Source organism: Bubalus kerabau, chromosome 6 (assembly GCF_029407905.1).
Source record: "Bubalus kerabau isolate K-KA32 ecotype Philippines breed swamp buffalo chromosome 6, PCC_UOA_SB_1v2, whole genome shotgun sequence".
In the NCBI taxonomy this organism is placed as follows: Eukaryota; Metazoa; Chordata; class Mammalia; order Artiodactyla; family Bovidae; genus Bubalus; species Bubalus kerabau.
The window spans coordinates 25113676-25134956 of NC_073629.1; the positions used below are offsets into that span (position 1 = coordinate 25113676).

Sequence of the window (21281 nt, forward strand, 5' to 3'; positions counted from 1 at the left end):
TTTTACTTCCTTACTCTGCAGCCACCATTCCCATTCTAATCCCTACCTCAATTTGGCTACCTTTAGAAATTGATCACTTAGTGCAGCAGTATCTTTCGTTTGTTTCCTCCTTCCTAAACACATGCTAGAGAAATCATGTGTCAAAAATGTTTGCTGGGCTCTACTTAGGTTGTTTATTTCCAATTGTTTCACAATCATAGCATGCTATGATAGGGAGATTTCATAGTACTTTGCTCCCAAAAGTAGGACAAGACTGTTTTTTAAAAATCTTGCTTTGAGAAGATCTTGAAAAAGTCACAGTTTTAGTGATAAGCAAGGAGCTCTTGGCGTATCACAGAAACAAAATGGGATTTGGGAATCCAGACCTCAGGGGGTTGGATTACTATTGTTTGGAGTGTGTGTGATGATGTCATGGCTCTGCTGAAAGGCAGACTGAATCAGGCTGGGATAGAGATTTGTCGCTCAACTACAGCTCTCACCTTAGATGAGTAGCTCTGTTTTTCTATACTTGGAAGAGACCAACATTAGCTTCTGTTTAGTCCAAGGTATAAAATGATATGCTTAGACATGGAAAATCTGGCTATACAACTTTTTAATGTTTTTGATGAAGATGATGACTGGATCAGTGATTGTGGATAAACTAAAGATTATGGGCAGAGGCTTCCCTGTTGTTTGGGAGCTTGGTTCAGTTCTGCGGTGTGTTGAATGTCTTCAGCAGTGAGGGTGAGGAATTGGGGAGGATGGAGAAAAACGACACTTGGCTTCCCATGGGCTTGCAAAGCTGTGATAGATTCTTGCTAGAAATGCTGCCTGGGCTTGAGAGAGGAACACTTTAGGACTGGAAGGAAAGAAAATTAAAGGTGTCGTGAGAGGCGTTGTTCACAGGCCTGGAAACCTGCTCCAGTTAGTGAGGATGGCCGCGAGATGGTCTGGCATTGTGTCCCGGCCTTCTTCCGTCATGTTAATGTCAAGGACTGGTGCCCAGAGGTCCTGACCTTTGACAGCATTGAAAAGCCAGTTGTCAGAGTAAGACATTGTTGTTTTTAACCTTTCTTTATGTATGTATTTAATTAGGGGGTAGAAATCAGAATCCTAGATGTTAAGGGTGAGTGGAAGAAATAGGTTCTTAGGCTTGGTTTGCAGTATCATTTGACATAAACTACTAGCTACTCCAAGTTTGGAAAATATTAGGAGATACAATTCTTCTAAAAGTAAATTCTGAGAAATTACAGATCTGCCTCTAGCATTCTCTTTGGTCTGCATCCTCCCTACTCCCCCACCCCCAACCCGACCTCTTCTTTGAGAATAGAAGACGCAGGAGGAAAGGACCATCTGGCCCAGCATGCCAGCTTTTTATTTGGTTGTTCTCAATCCTACCTTCCTGTTTGCATCAGCCCTCCCCTCTACCCATACTTTAGAAACCAATCAAGGTGTCTCCTAAACTCATTTATTCCCTTTGTTTTAACTGCCTTCTTGGGGTAACCTTTTCCATATGCTTACATCCTTGCCTCACAACAGACTGTTTTTTTTTTTTTTTTTTTTTAATCCAAAATGGCCTGATTGGGCTTTAGGGAAAGCCATTTACTCAAATATACAACAAGGTGTTTCTGAAGATCCCTAACAGCTTTTCATTACTTGTGATGACCAGGATATATAAATGGAGGAAAAGTTGCTGTGTTTAAAAGTAACTGACTGATGGACAGTGATACTGTGTGGTATGGAATTAAAGAATACATTGCTGTTAGCATGGAATCTTTTCCCCGAAGTTGAAAAGTCTAATCTGGGTTTGCAGCTGGAGTCTGTGATGATGATTCTTTCTTAAAATTTGGCCTTTGTTTATTTTGTTGCCCCAGTTTGGTTTTATTCCCTTCAACATGGTGACATTCACACTCTTTCTATTGCCTATTGTGGACCAATTTTCTTCAGCTGTTGCTAGAACTTACTAAAATGCCAGATGTCATGTTGGAAACATGAAACCCGAAAGAAGATCGTAAATCACAAAAACAAACCACGCACACAAAAAATACCCTGAGTACTGTGCACTGAAGCTTCCCAGCTTTAAGCCTCCTTTTGTTACCCCTCTCCCCACCCCATCGTGCCCCCCACCTTGCCTCCATCTTTCTGAGGCCAGGGGCATGGGGGGAGTCAGCAGTTTCTCACCTAAGGCTCAATTATTTATTTTGCAGATTCCGAGCAGAGCACAGGTTCCGACTCCGAGGTGCTCACTGAGCGGACTTCCTGCTCCTTTGACACTCACGCTGACCTGGGCCCTGGTGCTGCAGGCCCTGTGCCTGCCGCCATGTCTTCCATGGAAGAGATTCAGGTGGAGCTACAATGTGCTGACCTCTGGAAGAGGTTCCATGACATTGGAACTGAGATGATTATCACCAAAGCAGGCAGGTGAGGACAATTCCTTTAATAGCCAGATTCGAAGACCAGGAGAACAAACTTAGGAGCTGTTACATTTTTCTTTCTATTTATTTGCGGTAGGTGGCCTTGGTGAAGCCAAAGCCACTCCCATTCACTTTTCAGCATCTGGATATCTTAATAAAATGCTTTTTTTGTGTCTATTGGATTTTGCTATTTTCCTCCAAGAATCACTCAAACCTAAATCACCTCTACCCTCACAAACATTTTCTGCTTGCAAATGTGTTCCAGCCAGTACTAGAGATCCATGGTACTTAACAGTCAAACAATAGATCTCCAAAGCTAGTGTTACTTCATCAACCAGTGTTTTCAAGAGAAAAAGCTTGCATCTTCTAAGGCATTTAAATCAGCCAGATATTTTTGTAAGAATTTTGTTTTTGGTAAAATTTGGGCTTGGTGAGTGCATTTTTGGAACTCTGCTGATTGATTCATTGTGTTTTACTGTTGGCTTTAAATTATCACTTTAATGGGACCTACTGAAAACTCTTTCAAAACAATTTATGTAGGATGATAAAAGTTTTAAAAACACAGCATTTCTTGAAATAAACCCCGTTAATTAAGCTACTTCTTTATTGGTATCTTTACATATGTTCAGAGTTAGGTATCTGTTTTGTGCTAGATATTCAACATGTATTACATTATTTAAACTTCACAGGAGTCCTTTGAGGGAGGATATGATAATCCCATATATAGATGAGGATGCAAAAGCTGGAAGAGGTTAATTAACTTGACTAAGGCCACACAGGTAGTAAAGGACAGCTCAGAATTCTACACAAATCTGTTTGGCACCAAAACAATTGTCTTAAGTATTTATGTCTGTTCTGCCCTTTGAATTCAAATGAAAATAAATCTGTACTGAATTTTTTAGTGTATAAGAATAGTTCATTGAAATTAAAACAGTTATAGTGGTTTCATATTTACAGAGTCAATCGACGTAGTCTCACATCACAGAGACCAAAAAGACTCATCTCACTGATCGTAAACCATGGACATTTAAAGCAAAAGCATGCTTTGACTGGGTCTAGGCACCCCACTCCAGTACTCTTGCCTGGAAAATCCCATGGATGGAGGAGCCTGGTGGGCTGCAGTCCATGGGGTCTCGAAGAGTCGGACACGACTGAGCGACTTCACTTTCCCTTTTCACTTTCATGCAATGGCAACCCACTCCAGTGTTCTTGCCTGGAGAATCCCAGAGATGGGGGAGCCTGGTGGGCTGCCGTCTATGGGGTCGCACAGAGTCAGACACAACTGAAGCGACTTAGCAGCAGCAGCAGCAGTTCACTTGAATATGCATTTAGAGAAACCTCTCATTAAGATGTTACAAAAAGATGATCTTAAAATGAACCAGAAGTCTTATTCAGTTTCATCCTCCCCTGTAAACCCCCTTCCTTCTTTAAGTTTTATTAGAGAATAAAGTCATTAAAAAAAAACTTTATTTGGAGGAGCAATTTGAGTAATTGAAGGAGAATTACTTTCACAATACCTTTCAGAATTATTTTTTAGAAACTGAAGTATAGTTGATTTACAATGTGTTAATTTCTGCTGTACAGCAAAGTAATTCAGTATATTCACACACACACACACACACATATATATACACATTCTTTTAAATATTCTTTTCCATTATGGTTTATCACAGGGTATTGAATATAGTTCCCTGTGCTATACAGTAAGACTTCACCGTTTATTCAGAATTACTTTCAAAAGCCATCTCTTTTTGTTGCGTGAGTTTCATTCTACATTTTGAGATATTATGACTTGGACAGAAACAGCAATTCAAGGAAGATATTTTTATTCTTTTTCTTAGTGTTTGTTAAGGGCATTAGTTTGGTGAGAGGGGAAATACTACTTTTATTGTCTATCAGATTTTCCAGTTTTCTTTGGGGGGCAGTATACTTACTACTATTAACATTATGTCTGTGTATTTTAATCACATTTGTTCCTGATATCATTCCCTGTTCCCTACACATCAGTGAATTCAGTTTATTCGAACACTTCCTTGACAACTCTCCTGTGATGTCATTTCATGATTTATTCTGCATTGTTTTCTTTTCTGTATCTCTACCTTCACAAATTCACTTTGGTCTGAATATATGGGCTTCCCAGGTGGCTCAGTGCTAAAGAACCTGCCTAAAGAACCCACCTGCCCTTATAGGAGATGTGGGTTTACTCCCTGGGTCAGGAAGATCCCTTGGAGAAGAAAATGGCAGCCCATTCCAGTATTCTTGCCTGGGAAACCCCGTGGATAGAGGAGCCATGTAGCCATGGTGGGCTACAGTCCATGGGGTCACAAAAGAGTCAGACATGACTCAGTGACTAAACAACAACAACCTGAATATATCCAGGCATTCTGAGCACAGACGTGCAGTTTGTTCTTTATTCATATCCCTTTGTTTAGGTTTAGAAACTGTACTTGTTGCTTCCGTGTTGAAGTGCCTCAGCTATTAATGTTATTGTCAGTAACTCTGCTCAAGTAATTCTGGAACCACTGAGAAACATGCAAAGAAGTCTTTCTCTTCTGTAAATTTTCTTCATTCCCTCCCCATCCCAGAAATTGATTCTTTCCTTTTCACTTCATTTTTCTTCCTATGTAGTGTCCTTTTCAGTTTTAATTTCAGTTTCCATTGTATTAGTTATGTATGCCTCTCTGTTCTTTTTTCCCCTCTCAGACCTTAGTCACCATCTACTTCTTTTCACATTCCAAACTGTAAACTTGTTGATTCAGAACTACTGTAGTCTACAGAACCCTCAATCTTTGAGTGCACCAACAGAATCTGCATGGTCAGCACCATGGACAGAGGTGTTTGTAGGGATTAATGGGTTTGGAAGTCAAAAAAATTGACCTAAATTTAGGCATAAAATGAAAACTAAACTCATCTCATTTTGTGAATATGAAAGATTAATTTTTCCTTGGGTGTTATGACGTTGCTTGATATTCTGTGCTAAAATACTGACAAAAAGAAAAAGCAACTTTGGTAAGATTTTAATGAGAGAATTCAAATATCAGCATAGAATTGAAAGCAGGAGTCACTGTAAGTATTGTTTAGTTCTTTTCCTTTGTTTTATAGATGGTGAATTTAAATGACTTATCCAGAGCCATATAGCTCATTCATTTTAGAACTTAAGTTCTAAAGAAGTGGAAAAAGACAGGTAGCATCTCCACTCAAGGTCATATAAATGTTTTGGACAAAACAGGTATTGAATTTAAAACCATCTGACCCTTTTTCTTGAAGTCATCAGGAAATAAATTCATCTCTTTTAGTGTAGTGTAGCTCTCTGTTGCTGGCTGACAGAAACCACATTTTCTTATCTCAGGTAGTAAGAGAGAGGATTTTTCCACCCCCAGAAAGATGTTCTCCAAACATTTATATAGACAGGGCAATCATAAGTCACTGTTATTAAGAAGGGAATTAATGATCTATATGTACATGTATATACCAAGGCTCCCAAATTTTTGGAAAGAGTTAATGTGAATCAAAGTGCCTCACCTACAGTGAATGATAGATTTAGTCATTATGAGCAGCCCACAATAAAATTTCATTAGCTTGCCATAATACTAAAATAGAAGACACTCTAATTAAACTTTAAGAATAGAGAAAGAAAATCTAAAACTGAAATACCAATAGAAGCTTCTGAAAGTTATAAAGTGAAGAAGAAGAATTGGTAATACTGACATTATTCTTTGCAAATATTTAAGAAACAGCCACCATCGCTATTGAAGATCTATGGTCACTCTTGTGCTTTAACCTCAAACAAGATTATGATGTCACCAACCTATAACCAGAGGACTTTTGTTTTCTGAGTAATTTTTGATGAGTAGTAGAGTGTGTGACTAGCACAGAAAGCCCCTCATGTAAACAACCAATGCACATTTGTGAGATGACTGTCTGGGGTCAGGGTATGGTCTATGGCTGTGAAATGGAGCAAAGCCAATTAGGCCATATGTGGATCAAGCCTGTGACCTTGACCTCATTAGCACCGTGCTCTGCCCAGTTCAACTAACTGGCCCCAGATGGTTAAACTTAATGCAGCATTTTGTGTACAAGTACCCTAGAGCACATTCAGGGCAATCCACATTTTTTAAAAAACTGAACACTTTTTATGTCTGGCTCCTAAATGAATGACATGCAAAATAGCCTGATGTTTTTCTTCTTTCTTATGGTTAAAGAAGAATGGCAAATTTTATTTTAGTCTCCTTGAAACTCAATACCTCTTTGGGGCTGCTCCCTCTCCTCCTCTTCACTTATGAGAGTAGTTGTAAAGTGCCATATCCTGACCTCGCTTGCTTTGGCAAGTTTAACAAGCCATTGTGGTGGAAACAAGGTATTGCCCAGAGGCCACTAGAATTCATTTGGTATTTGCTTCTTATTCCACAGGGTCCTTCCTCTGACACACACGTTGACAGCCTGAGAACTTGCAGAAATTTTTCTACAGTTTTATGTGTTAAAAAAAAAAAAAAACGTTGGTGGTCCTTTGTTTGAGAACTGGTAGCACCTTCCTTCTTTTCTTCTTTTCTTGAGATATTATTTTTAGAGTGATCGTTTTCAAGTAGACAATCGAAAAGTATTTCATGATCACTGCAATTAACTGTGATAAGCTACTTAGGGAATAAGAATATAAGTTATTCAAGTGTATTAAGTATAAAAGTGTAAGTATATTTAAAGATGTTTTAGGGAATTCCATGGCTGTCCAGTGGTTAGGAGATGCTTCCACTGCTGCTGCTGCTGCTAAGTCGCTTCAGTTGTGCCCAACTCTGTGCGACCCCATAGATGGCAGCCCACCAGGCTCCCCCGTCCCTGGGATTCTCAAGGCAAGAACACTCAGGTGGCCTAATTCAATCTCTGTTTGAGGAACTAAGATCCTGCAAGCTGCATGGTGCAGCCAAAAAAAAGAGAAGAAGAATGTTACAGTCTAATAGGGAATGTATATACATGCATTTTATCTATCTCTTGTCTCTCCATCTATCTCACATTAAAGAGAGGGAGAGGGTGGGAAGATTTGGGAGAATGGCATTGAAACATGTAAAATATCATGTATGAAATGAGTTGCCAGTCCAGGTTCGATGCACGATACTGGATGCTTGGGGCTGGTGCACTGGGACGACCCAGAGGGATGGAATGGGGAGGGAGGAGGGAGGAGGGTTCAGGATGGGGAACACATGTATACCTGTGGTGGATTCATTTTGATATTTGGCAAAACTAATACAGTTATGTAAAGTTTAAAAAAAAAAAAGATTAATGTAAAGCATGGTATGGTATAAGATCTTTGAGTGTATGAATAATCAAACAGTTCAATTTAAGTTCAGAAGAGGTGTTATTTCAGCAGCATAAATCCTCAGGATATTTGATAGTGATAATTTTCAAATTGAAAAAAAAAACAGCCAACTTTGAGAATTAAAGGATATGGGATTTCGACGTGCTTCCTTTTAAGAAGAGACTCATCAAGTGTTTACTCTTGCTACTTATTCCCCTCTGATTGCTGAGCTTCCTGCCTTGTTTCCCATCACAGGAGGATGTTTCCTGCCATGAGAGTGAAAATCACCGGCCTGGATCCACACCAGCAGTACTACATAGCAATGGACATTGTACCTGTGGACAACAAAAGATACAGGTAATGATGACTGGCATGTGGAATTGTGGGCATCACCAGCACCCAGGCTGTTCTGTAAACTCATTAGATGACACATTTTAACAGTACACTGCAAAGAGCTGACTCACTGGAAAAGACTCTGATGCTGGGAGGGATTGGGGGCAGGAGGAGAAGGGGACGACAGAGGATGAGATGGCTGGATGGCATCACTGACTCGATGGACGTGAGTCTGAGTGAACTCCGGGAGTTGGTGATGGACAGGGAGGCCTGGTGTGCTGCTGCGATTCATGGGGTCGCAAGGAGTCGGACACGACTGAGCGACTGAACTGAACTGAACTGTACAATGTACTGAGTGGGGAACAAGGATAGAGGATATGCCAATGGCCTGTGGCAGAACATCAGACAGGAGAGAGGCAGGGAGTCAGAACCAGTAATGGTTTGGTCTGGATCCTCCTAACATTTCTATAAAGACTGATATTATATAGGGGCTTCCCTGGCAGACCAGTGGTTCAGACTCTAAGCTTCCTCTGCAGGGGGCATATCTGGTCAGGGAACTAAGATTCTGCATGCTGCATGGCACAGCCAAAAAAACAAAAATAAATAATTTTTTTTTAAAGTGGGATTGTGTAGTGTATGCCAGGGTAGCAAAAATCAAATGGATCTTAAGTCTAAAACTAATTCAGTTAACATTGAAAGTGATTAATGTATTGAATGATTTGGTTTATGAAATACTAAGTGAGCTGAGATGATTTATTTTGAAAAGTGGTCAGAGAAGTGCATTGATACAGTATATTCAATTATATACATGGTGGATTATCCTGTTGTTGATGGAGGGGAAGAATGGGAGAATTGGGTAAGGCCTCAGAAGAATATCCATTTAGGGGAATTATTGGTAATTAATATGGATTATGAACAAGTTTGCTAAATAACCTTCCTCAGAGCCATTAAAAGGCAACATAGTCTCCACATGTCTCACACATAGTTCTTGTCGGAAACAGGTTGTGGCTTAATTGATCTCCTGAGTTCTCAATCAAATCAGTGAGTCATGGCTCATTTTTGAGATATTTCAGAACTTGGCCCTAAGCCCATGAATTTGGAGGTTAGAGGTGAATAGAGAAGTTCATTACTTGTATGTTAGAGGGAGTGCTGGTTAAGAAAAAAGTGGTCTTGATGTTGGACTTAGTAGGGGAGATGTTCCTTTCTTTAAAAACTTCCTTCATTTCAGTGAAAATGGAGACCCCTGTCTTAGTGCAGCCATTCCCAGAAACACCAGGACTTCCCAGTTAGTTTTCTTTGATTAACCTAGTCTCATTCCAGTGACTTTGTGGGAAAATAATGTGGACGTTCAAAACTAAGTTTTCATCAAAATGCTTCAAAACTCAGAGTCTTAGCTAAGAAATGGTTAACAAGTGAGAGGCTTGGAGGGTCTCTGCACATGGCTGTGTTTTATAGGACAATATGGAAGATGTTTTTAATAAGGAACCAAACCCCGAGCAAGTGGCCAATGGATTATATGGTTTGCATTTGAAAGGTGAAAGGTTGCAGTAAAATACCTTTTCCATAGCTAAACACGTGGGTTCAGGATGCCTGTGTGCACACAGGGGTGCAAGGCAAGGAGAGGAAGAAGAAAGAAAAGGAACTGTGAGAATGTTTTCCTTGTGAGAGCTGCGGCTTTGATCATTAACCACAACACTTTTCTGCCCTCCCCCACCCATCTTGTTTCCCATTTCCATCTCTATTTCATTTTCCCTGGTTATCCACCCTTCCCTTTTGCTCCTTTGTATTCTCTGTTTAATCCTCCCTCCTCCATTTTTTCCTCATTTGTGTCTCCTCCCTCCTGTCCCTAATTGTTTCCTGGGTCTCTGCTCCTCCCCTGCATCTGTCTCTGAATTCTCCTCTCTCCCTCTCTGTCTCAGATATGTGTATCACAGCTCCAAGTGGATGGTGGCTGGCAACGCTGATTCCCCCGTGCCCCCAAGAGTTTATATACACCCTGATTCTCTAGCTTCTGGAGATACTTGGATGAGACAGGTGGTCAGTTTTGACAAACTCAAGCTGACCAACAATGAATTGGATGATCAAGGACATGTGAGTCAAATAACCCCATCTCCTCTATCTTCCTCTTTCCCTTTTTTTCCTCTAGAACTGACTAGTCCCAGGCTGTTTCAAATGGGTAAAAAAGAATCTCTATGCTATTTTGAGTCATTTTAAGTAATTAAGCAAGCATGAAAGTTTTTTTTTTTCCTCTTGTGAAATTACATTTATTACACATCTAACATTTAGCAACTGTCTGTTATATATCAGATTGTGTTTATCAGACAGAGTTCTTGTGCTCCAGGAACTCACTGTCAAGTCAGGAGAATTCAGACAGAAACACAGGACACATTTCAAAATGCTGAAATAAATCATATCGTTTAGTAGAATAATTCTTATTATTCGTACCATATAATTCATATTATCCTCTGAGGGCAATAAACTCAGAGAAACTGTTGTAGGGGCATTTCTGGCTGATTGGTCAAGAAATTTATGAATTTATAAGAGAAGTCTAGGTCTTAAGGCTGCTGCTGCTGCTGCTAAATCACTTCAGTCGTGTCTGACTCTGCGACCCCATAGATGGCAGCCCACCAGGCTCCCCCGTCCGCTGGCCAGGTGTAATTGGTGCCCCTGATTTAATTTTGGCGGTTAACACACTGAATTTTCACTGAATGCCAGAATCCACACGGGATGCTATGCATGAAGACTGAAGAAACTAAAATCATGGCTCCTATCTTTAGGGTAATGGTAACTTTCTGAGGAAGAGAGAACACCCATATACCCTTAGCTCTCCCATAACATGAGAGAATGTCCATAAAATCAATAACAAAGTTCAAATAATGGCTTGTAAAATTTAAAGACAGAGGAGCCCATCCTGAAAATGTGAAGCAGGAAGGAACAGCAGTCACACAGCAGGGGTTCTGAGACCTTTTAGTGGAGTGGAGTCTACTGGTATCAGAACCAATTCGCTCAGTATTTATCCAAATGAAGAAGACACATTGCACTCACCACCTATGACTGAGATCCTCTGCTACAGGGTTCTGTGTGATGTGATGCTCCAGTCACTTAGTCCTTCCAGCCATGGGCAAGTACACTGCTTTCCAGTTTCCTGTACGTCTCACCTCCAATCTGTGTTTTCCTATAATGCTTTTATCCTGTAATTTGTTTGCATAAGAACTAGAAAAGACGTAGGGATCTTAGAGGCAACCCTGGAGTAATGTGTCCCCTTCTCATTTCAGATCATTCTTCACTCTATGCACAAATACCAGCCTCGAGTACACGTGATTCGCAAGGATTTCAGCAGTGACCTTTCACCCACCAAACCCGTCCCTGCTGGGGATGGAGTGAAGACATTCAACTTTCCTGAGACAGTGTTCACTACCGTCACAGCCTATCAGAACCAGCAGGTACGAGGCTGCCTTTGAGAGTCGCCTGCTGCAGCTGCCTTTAATGGAGTTTATTCATCCTTCTGTAAGAACTGCTTAGTCCTTCTCCATGGCACTGAAATGCTGGAGTGAGAGCCACCAGGCTGGTGGCCCGCAGACAGCCCTGGTGATGACAAGGCGGTAATGCCTGGTAGCAGCTGTCAGAGTCTAGATTTAGATCAGAGACAAGATCTTTGACCAAGAGGACCAAACCTAAGTCATTTTCAGGTCTCTCTGTACTTGTACCCATGTTTCATGATCTCTACTACATCCTGGCAAATGTTCCTCATCACTTGAAATTCCTGAGGTTTGATTCATTCTTTCCCTTTTATCCTCTCCGGGGAGCCCTCCATCAGGCTACATCAAAGTCATCAAGTCTCTCAGACTCTATGTCAGACTCACCACTTCCATTTATACTTTCAGACAAAGTTGGCTTGTGCTCACCAGCCACACCCTAAGATCTGTATGATTTGATGTCAGTAATATATTCATTCATTGTTAATATTTATTGAGAACTTATAATAGTCTAAGCTTAGCAGATTAAGACTCATTTCTTAATCTCATTTCTCCCTAAGCAAAGAAGAGTTTAAGTTGAGTGAAAGATACATAAATATATAATGATAATACAGTGGAATAACAGAGAAGTGGACAGGGTGTTTTTTTGTATTGGTTTGGTTTGTTTATTTGTTTGTTTTTCTTTGGTGTGGGAAATGAGGGAAGTTTTCCTGGAAGAACTGAAGCTTTTTCTGTTGTTGAAACACACATAGAAATTAGCTAGTTGGTGGGGGAGAGGAAGAGAGAGGCCAAGTCTAGGATTACTGTGGGCATTTCTAAAAACCATTCTTTTTTTTTTTTTTTTTTTAAGAGAATGACTTGATGGATTTACAAGTTGTCTCACTTTATGCAGTTCTCTAAAAGTTACATATGAACCTCATTTTGTAAGTTAGATGGTATTTCACATTTTGGTAAATTGTCTAATTAATAGGATCCTGCAGTGAATTCTTTTCCAAAACAAAGATTTTTTTGCTTGTTTATTTTACTTGAAACTCTGCATACTTTTGTTTTGGGCCTGCTTGGAGCAAAATGGACTTATACTATAGAACTCAATACCTTTTATATTGGGCACTGTGCTCTAACAAAGAAAGAAATAGGAAAGCTTCATTCCCTAAATATTTATTGAGGGCTTACTATGTGCCAGGCAGGTGAAGGTATGTTACACAATCTTCAGTTCATATAGAAACTTTTTCTACCTTTCATAGTACATCCTGGTAAGATTCCTTGGATACTTTTTATCTTAGAGGAATTTGATACACAACAATCCCTTAGTCAGACAAAGGTTAAGTACTATATGGTTGTTGCACTTTCTCAGCAGCTGTAAAGTGTTCCCAACTTCAGACTTTCCTCTTAGATGCTGTATTTGATCTCAAGTAGAAGGAGAAGGAAATGGCAACCCACTCCAGTGTTCTTGCCTGGAGAATCCCAGGGGGAGCCTGGTGAGCTTCTGTCTATGGGGTCGCACAGAGTCGGACATGACTGAAGCGACTTAGCAGCAGCAGCAGCAGCAGAAGGGCTTTACTTTGCGATGAGCGCTATTTAAAATTGTTTAAACTCTCTCAAACCCCTCAGATAGTAAAATTGCAGAGGCCATGGAGGGTTCTTACAAAAAACTTTAATAATCGAGATTTCTTAAGCTCTTATACAAGATAGAGCAGCAGTATCAACATGACTTTTGGAGCAGTTGGGACTTTGGGATTAATTGTATTACAGAAGAGGGGAAATAGAAGTTCTTTGAATAATTGAACTTTTTCCAAGACTACACCAGCCATCATTTTAGTTATTACTTTCTCGTGCAGGTGGAGAGACGTGGCAATAAATATGACTCTAGAATGTAGCTTGTAGAGCAAAGTAGAACACTGTTGAATGACCCTTCCACTGCCTCACGGAGATCCATTCTAGAGGCCAGGAGAGTCAGTACTGTAACCCAAGCTAAAGCTAAAACTCGACAACTCACTAGACAATGAAAGAAAACCAAGCATGAGCATGAAATCTCGTTCAGTTCCTCTGCATTTCATAGACAATGTTCCAGCATCTGAGTACATTCTACTCATATAAATATTTTGCCTATATCTGCACTTGAAAGAGAAAGTGAACTTTGCTCAGTCGTTTCTGACTCTTTGTGACCCCATGGACTGTAGCCTGCCTCGCTCCTCTGTCCATGGAATTCTCCAGGTCAGAATGCTGGAATTGGTAGCCATTCCCTTCTCCAGGGGATTTCCCCAACCCAGGAATCAAACCTGAGTCTCCTGTATTGCAGGCAGATTCTTTACCAACTGAGGCACCAGGGTAGCCCACGTATGGACTTGAATAGGGGCAATGGTAGTTTGGCGGGGGTAGGATGTTATGACTAAGATCATGGGATTTGGTAGTAAACCTATCTGTTTGGTTTCTACCTTTTTATTGGCAAATTGTGTGACCTTGAGCAAGGTCAAACAATTTGTGTTTTCCTCTCATCTTGTGTTTCCTGGCCTGAAAGTGTCCTGACCTTATTAGGACTAGATGAGGGGACATGTACTGTCACTGACATAAACCTGGCATCTAATTAATAGTAGTCAGCCTATATTGCTAAATGCCTGGGTCTGCACAGGCATGAAAGATAATGGGGGAATAGAGGCAATTTTAAAGAATAAATTTCTTATTAAGGAGAAAGAGGATTCTTGGGGACTGGAGGAGGTACATGGGCTCTCGAAGGAATTATATTCAATAGGTAACTACTTTGATCTCTCTGTTCTCATGTCACGTTGGTGAATTCATGATGTGCTGACATTCGAAATAGATGAGTCATACTCAATTCCACCCATTTTAAAATCCAGATAATGGCTTTTGCCTGTTTAACAAGCCTCCATTCCCTGGATAAATCAATAAGCATGATTGTTTAACATTCCCTTTGGCTGTGTAGATATGATTTAATATAACACAGTGCCTTCTAATAAAGCAAACTAACCTTGGGTCTCTCCCCCAGGAATCTAGAGGGCTGCATCCTATAAGGCAGATCTGTTATGTACCAATAGTTTTCAAACTTGTCATGAAGATGCTGGGTAGCATAAACTGTTCTCTTTTGTGAGCTGCATTCAGTGATTACTGTGGTTTTATTTCCTCAGCCTTCTAGATTGAGAACAAATAATACCTTAAAGCAAAGTTGTTTACTTCATATTTTTTTTTTAAGGGAAGGGTTAGGGAGGGCTATGAGTAAGGAAAGAGCAAAGAGTCAGGGATAGATTCTCATTGTTCTCAGGGACTTGTCCGGAGGAGCACACAGCAGGAAGGAGAGTGGAGGGGATGGAATTGAAGTGAACTGTTGTCCAGCCGTCCTAGGGAAAGGCAGTGCATTGCTCCACATACAGCAAAGGGCTAGACATTTGCAGACCTGGATTTTAGTCCTACGTTTTCCACTAGCTTCCCTGTGTCACTTTGAGCAAGTTATTTTGTCTTTTGGGGCTTCAATGTGTTATTAAAATGTCATTTATTTTAAGAAATAGTGATGGCAGGAAGAGATAGTGGGGAGCTATTAATTCTCTTTATTTGGTAGAATAAAAAATTGCAATATCAATATTGATCCTTCACATGGTGGAAGGGGAGGTTTTGGAATTAGCCTGTGGCATTTTGAAGCCCTGAAACCACTAATTAGGAGGAAGGACCCTTCCATCTCCATGGTGCCAGTGGTTTTGTCACTAAGTCATGTCCGACTCCTGCAACCCCATGGACTGTAGCCCACCAGACTCCTCTGTCCATGGATTACCCAGGCAAGAATACTGGAGTGGGTTGCCATTTTCTCCTCCAGGGGATCTTCCCAGCCCAGGGGTCGAACCCATGTCTCCTGTATTGCAGGCAGATTCTTTACCGACTGTGCCACCGGGGATGCCCTAAAACTGAAACCACTAATTAGAAGGAAAGACTCTTCCATCTCCATAATTCTAAGCTATTTATAGTCCATGCAGCGCTGACTATATGCTTAGAACATGACAACATACCTCTACTACCAGGTTCCTGAAGTATCTGTGATTCTGCTTCTTTGCATAAAAATAGGAGTGGCATGTGAAGAAAGAGTTTCTTTTCTCATGAAATAATTGATGCTTTTCTTGCCCATTCTCTCTACTCACCCTTGCTGACTGACACATAGACTCCCAGGGCTGCTAACATACTGAAGTTATTATTGCTGTTATTTGCTCTTGGAGCGCCAACTTGGCAGGCCCATGGCAGAGAGAAAAGTACACGATGCCCAGACTCTCATCGAGAAGGACAAGAGGGTAGAAGTGGGAATAAAGATGATTCTACCCTTAATGCTTTTTCTTGGAAGAAGCTAATGCCAATATATGTCCTCATGGAATTAGCAGGAAATTTCCATAGCAGAGTCTTTGTCCTCTCTAAGGGAAAAAGACTGCTAAACCTTGATTTTTTTTTTCCCCTCCAAATAGGAAACTAGATTTCAAAATGGCACAGCCCTGTCTTCCTCAGGTCACACAGTCTTATTTCTTGATGAGAATTGGCTACATGAAACCACAGCCAGGCCAGGCTTGTGTAAGCAAATCCAATAGGATTCTGAGCCACTCATTATACCCCAAACTACTGAGCCAGTTTTGCCTTAACTTTGCAATCAAATTAGTATAGAATTTTTGTTCATATTGGATTAAAATTTTTTTATCCTTATGGAATACTTTTCAAGCAATCTGGTAAAAAAAATAAGAGTATGTTAATGAGGGAAGTCCCTTTGAGCCTTGGTCTGGTGAAATTATACTGAGGATATTCAGATTTTCTTTGTAGGTTGTGTTCTTTATGTCTGCACTGTGCATGGTGAGGTATACCTGATTTATTAACTACATCTATGTTACTAGGCAAAACAGTGAGGGAAAATGATTAAAATGAATAGTGGCAAGCCATAACCACCCCCTTATGTGCCATTGTCTTCAATAACTCAGACTACACAAATCAGTATAAGGTTATGGAAAGAAAATCAGTGAAGAAAAATGCTTCCATAACCCCTGTATTTTCCACATTGCCTCATTATCATTGGACCAAGTTTGAACACAACTGCTGTAGAATAGCTTTAGTTACAATGGAAGTTACTAATAGACCTTGTTCTGATGGGAAAGGCATTTAAGATTTTTGTCTGTAATCCCTATAGTGAAAGCAAATAGGATTGGGGGAGTTGTTTGGTCTATATTCTCTAAGGTTTATTATGGCTTTGGGACTGGTGATTTCTGTTTCACCAATGAATGAAATTCATTCACTCCCTCACTCTATGCATTCATTGAACACAAATAGCATGTCATCTTGGCTGGCTGTGGCTGTATGCACGCTCAATCATGTCTGACTCTTTGCGACCCTGTAGACTGTAGACCACCAGGCTCCTCTGTCCATGGGATTATCCAGGCAAGAATACTGGAGTGGGTTGCCATTTCCTCCTCCAGGGGATCTTCCTAACCAGGGATTGAACCCACATCTATATTTACATATATCTATCTATAATATATAGATATATATTTTCCTCCCAAATCTTTATGGATGCTGTTGTAAATAATAAAATATATCTTTAATATTGTTGAAAATAAATTTCATTTTATTTAATTGTAACCTGCATATTATAATGTTAGGCTAAGTGCAAATTTTGATTTACCACTACAATCGATGGGAGATAAACTAGCTATGAGAAAAATATAAGAGAATTTATCAATTCTTCAATATCCCTTTTAAATAATTGATTTATGTGGGAAAAAACCCAAATAAATTATATATAATTTGGGAAAAATAAAGAAAGTGTAGTTAAGAGAATGGCAGAAGAACCCTATATTGGAGGGGTAATCAAGGAAGACCTCTCTCAGGAGGTTAACATTTGGATTGAGACTTAGGGTGAGGAGGCAGTTATATGAAAAGTAGAGAAGAAAACATTTTAGTCTGGGGGTAGAATGGGTTTCCCTGGTAGCTCAGATGGTAAGGAATCTGCCTGAAATTAGGGAAACCCGGGTACAGTTCCTGGGTTGGGAAGATCCCCTGGAGAATGGAGTGGCAATGGCAATCCACTCCAGTATTCTTGCCAGAATCCCATGGACAGAGGAGCCTGATGGGCTATAGTCCATGGGGTTGCAAAGAGTTGGACACAACTGGAACGACTAAGCACAGCACAGAATGCATGTGAGGGGTCTGAGCAGGGAAAGAGCTTGACACGTTCCAACTCTGAGAGCAGCTCAGTTTGCCTGGAGCCTGTGGACCAGAGTTAGGGAACAATGGGGAGGGATGGAGAGGCAGGCAGGAGCCAGGGCATGCTGACCCTGCAAGGCCAGGCAGAGCTTGGATTGAATTCTGAGTCCAGTGGTAAGCACTGAAAGAATGACATGGTCTGACTATGTGTTAACAAAGATGACTTTGGTTGCTGAGGGAAGAGAAGAGGTTGGACAGGGACATAAGAGATGCAGGTTCAATCCCTGGGTCAGGAAGATCCCCTGGAGGAGGGCATGGCAACTCACTCCAGTATTTTTGCCTAGGGAATTCCCATGCACAGAGGAGCCTAGCGGGCTACAGTCCATAGGGTTGCCAAGAGTCAGACATGACTGAGGTGACTTAGCACACAAGAGTGGAAGAGGAGAGATTAGTTTGAACGGTATTTAGAGTAGTTTAGTCAAAAGACGACAGTGACCTGGTCTAACTAAGATGGGAAGGCAGAGGTCGGCAGTCCTATTTGATCATAATAAATAAACACCATTAAGGGTATGGCTGATCATGAAGTATTCAAACGAGCCTTCCCTGCTACTCCAGATGTACAGTGCATGGGCAGGGATGGGTGCACTGGGGTTTATGAGTCCCCTTTGTGGTTGCTTGGGGGTCCCTGTGCTGTCCTCTGGTCCTCACTGGCCTCTGCCGGGGGGTGTGGCCTGGGGCCAGGTCTGGGCTGGTCCTTGGGTTCCTTGTGTTGATATGCTCTACCAACAGGAGACTGTTCAACTTGTGCTTTTGTGTTCCTGCCTCAGTCAGACCTCCCGGGCTTCCCTGGATAGCTCGGCTCCACCTCAGGTTTCATCTAGGTCCTCTGGCTCTTGTCTGGACTGCAGCACCTCTGCGTCAAGGTCACCCTGCCTTCTCCTCTGAGACCCTGACCCACTGCAGAAGGGCCATGGAAGGCTCGGGAATCCTAACTCAGGCCTCTTCTGTATTTGTGTTGGTGCAGCCACCCCGTGTGTGTATGGAGGTGACCTGCCAGTGTGCCTCTGAGTCTCCCCAGCCCTGCCCCTGGATTTTAGTTTGAGTAGAGAGCAAAAGCACATGTAAACCTAACTACTTGCTTTTCTTTTGTCTGTCACCTCTTTTCTCATGTCCCACTGGAGTAGAAAGGGAGGGTTTTTTTTACTTCTTTTTCTACCTGATGAAAATTCATCTCATGTCACATCTTTCCTTATGTAGGACAGCAAGCTGTCATTTGCATCCCTTTCTATACTGAATCTGGAGAAGGAAATGGCAACTTACTCCAGTACTCTTGCCTGGAGAATCCCATGGACAGAGAAGCCTGGTGGGCTATATGGTCCATATGGTCTCAGAGAGTCAGACACAACTGAAGTGACTTAGCATCCACTATACTGAATCTACCAGGTGGCTCTTGATATGGGAACTATGGGATTATCGATGTTGTGAATACATTGATTTACTCCTCCAAAATACTGTCCATGTTACCCTTGATATTTGTGTGTGTGCGCATGCTCAGTCGTGTCTGAATGTTTGCGACCCCTTCAAGCTCCTTTGTCCATGAGATTCTCCAGGCAAGAATACTGGAGTGGGTTGCCATTTCCTCCCCCAGGGGATCTTCCTGACCCAGGGATAGAACCCACATATCCTGAGTTGGCAGGCAGATTCTTTATCTCTGAACCACCTGGGAAACTCACCCATAGCCAAAATTGTTGGCATAAGCATTAATCGGGGTCATACATTGGTGTGGATAGCTAATATTGCTCTCTTCTGCCTACAGGGTAACTAAATGTCTGCAGGGTAGTAAAGGCTTTTCATGATGTGGCCTGAGGTCAGCCTCTCAGTTTTCTCTCTCACGTTCTCTTCTTGTACCTTGTGCTCCGGTTACATCAGACTCTTCAGTGATTCTTACAAATGTTTCATTCTGGAACTTCTCTGGTGGTCTGCTGGTTGAGAATCTGCCTTCCAGTACAGGGGATGTAGGTTTGGTTCCCAATCAAGGAACTATGATCCCACATGCCACAGAGCAACTAGGTGTATGCACGACTAGAAAGTCCGCACACCGCCACAAAGATCTCACATGATGCAACTGAGACCAATGCAGCCAAAACAAATGCTTCGTTCTTTCCCACTTCAGTTTTATGACTTACGTAAGAGCTTTATTCTTAAATGCTTCCCTTGTTCCTTTCTCCCCTTTTTGCAGATTTCATTAAAATCCCATGCATCCTTCCCAGCTTGGCTTACATGCTTCCTCTAAGGTGAAACCTGGGAGCCCTTCTGCTAGCTTGAAGCAATTATTACTTCCTCTAAGCTCTTATGGCACTTTGCCTTTATTCGAAACCTTATAACTTTTTGTTTTTTGTTGTAATTATTAATACATATATATATCTTCTTTTTTCTCCTTGAAGATAAGCTTTATTGGGGAAGACACAGATGATACACAGTACTGACTGTCCACCACTCTGCAATTGCAACCGGTCACATGGTTTTGCACACAAATGTAATGCAATGTGTATGCTCACTCGTGTCTGATTCTTTGTAGCCCCATGGACTGTAGCCCATCAGACTCCTTTGTCCATGGGATTTCCCAGGCAATAACACTGGAGTGGGTTGCCATTTCCTTCTCCAGGGGATCTTCCTGACCCAGGGATCAAACCTGTGTCTCTCGCAGCTCCTGCGTTGGCAGGCGGATTCTTTACCACTGCACCACCTGGAAAACCCTTGATAATAAATGAATAAGGAGTAGCACCATCACTCTCTTCATAAAACTCTCTAAATCCCACATTAAAAACTGAAACAAGTAGAAAAGTGTTGTATTTCCTAACATTTGGTGGTATTTGTCTATTAAATCTCCATGCAGACTCCTTGGCCTGAGATACAGGGAACTGTGGGAAACAGGTTTTCAACCGTTTCTCCCAGGCCCATTAAATAGAATGTCATTATATTTACAGGGGTCTGTGCCCCCAAAACACAGCAGCGCAATCATATATCACAAGCTGCTATCGTAAATGAGTCGGACAGGATAAGCCAACTTGAAAGAGAATATAAAATATTATAACTCCAACTTGAAAAGAAAATATGGTGTGTGGTTTATTGCTATGTAGTATGGAGGAAGAAAACTGATTTTAAGTCAAAAACAGAAAAGCAGTGACAGTCTTAAAAGTCAATACAGTACTCGCAGGGCAGACACTAGACTTTAGAAAGCCCAAGCTCTGGGCTCCTGCTCTGGTCTATAAAATAGATGTGAAATTGCTTTTGCTTCATTATTAGTGCTACATTATTAGTGTGCCACTCCGAAGCAAGGAATGTTTAGGGGGAAAAAAATAAACTTTGGTACTTTCAAGGCAGAGTCTCTTTTTCAGAATCTCACATTGTATTTTAAAGACCTTCAGACTGTGGCTTTAGGAAATTCTGTTGTGACAAAGGGAGACAGAAGAGGGACCTGGAAAGATTTGCAATGTAAGAAACACTGTTCAGACGTCCTAGTGATAAGTTCTGCTGTGATCAGAAATGGGAAGATGTCCCTAAGTCTGTTCCCTATGTCTGCATCTCCATTCCTTCCCTACAGATGGGCTCATC

The 21281-nt window shown here is 41.3% G+C and overlaps 1 protein-coding gene across 4 annotated transcripts in view; it reads left to right on the top strand.

Moving 5' to 3' along the window:
* TBX15 (T-box transcription factor 15) overlaps window positions 1-21281 on the top strand; it is a 134704-nt gene that overhangs the window by 72623 nt on the left and 40800 nt on the right. For all 4 annotated transcript variants that reach the window (XR_008715621.1, XM_055584598.1, XM_055584597.1 and 1 more), the window contains exons 2-5: window positions 2187-2400; window positions 7936-8037; window positions 9933-10104; window positions 11289-11456. Coding sequence is in view for 3 of the 4 variants with exons in the window: in XM_055584597.1 (XP_055440572.1) it covers window positions 2187-2400; window positions 7936-8037; window positions 9933-10104; window positions 11289-11456 (656 nt within the window). In the remaining variant the exon portion in view is untranslated. The remainder of the gene's footprint in view (window positions 1-2186; window positions 2401-7935; window positions 8038-9932; window positions 10105-11288; window positions 11457-21281) is intronic.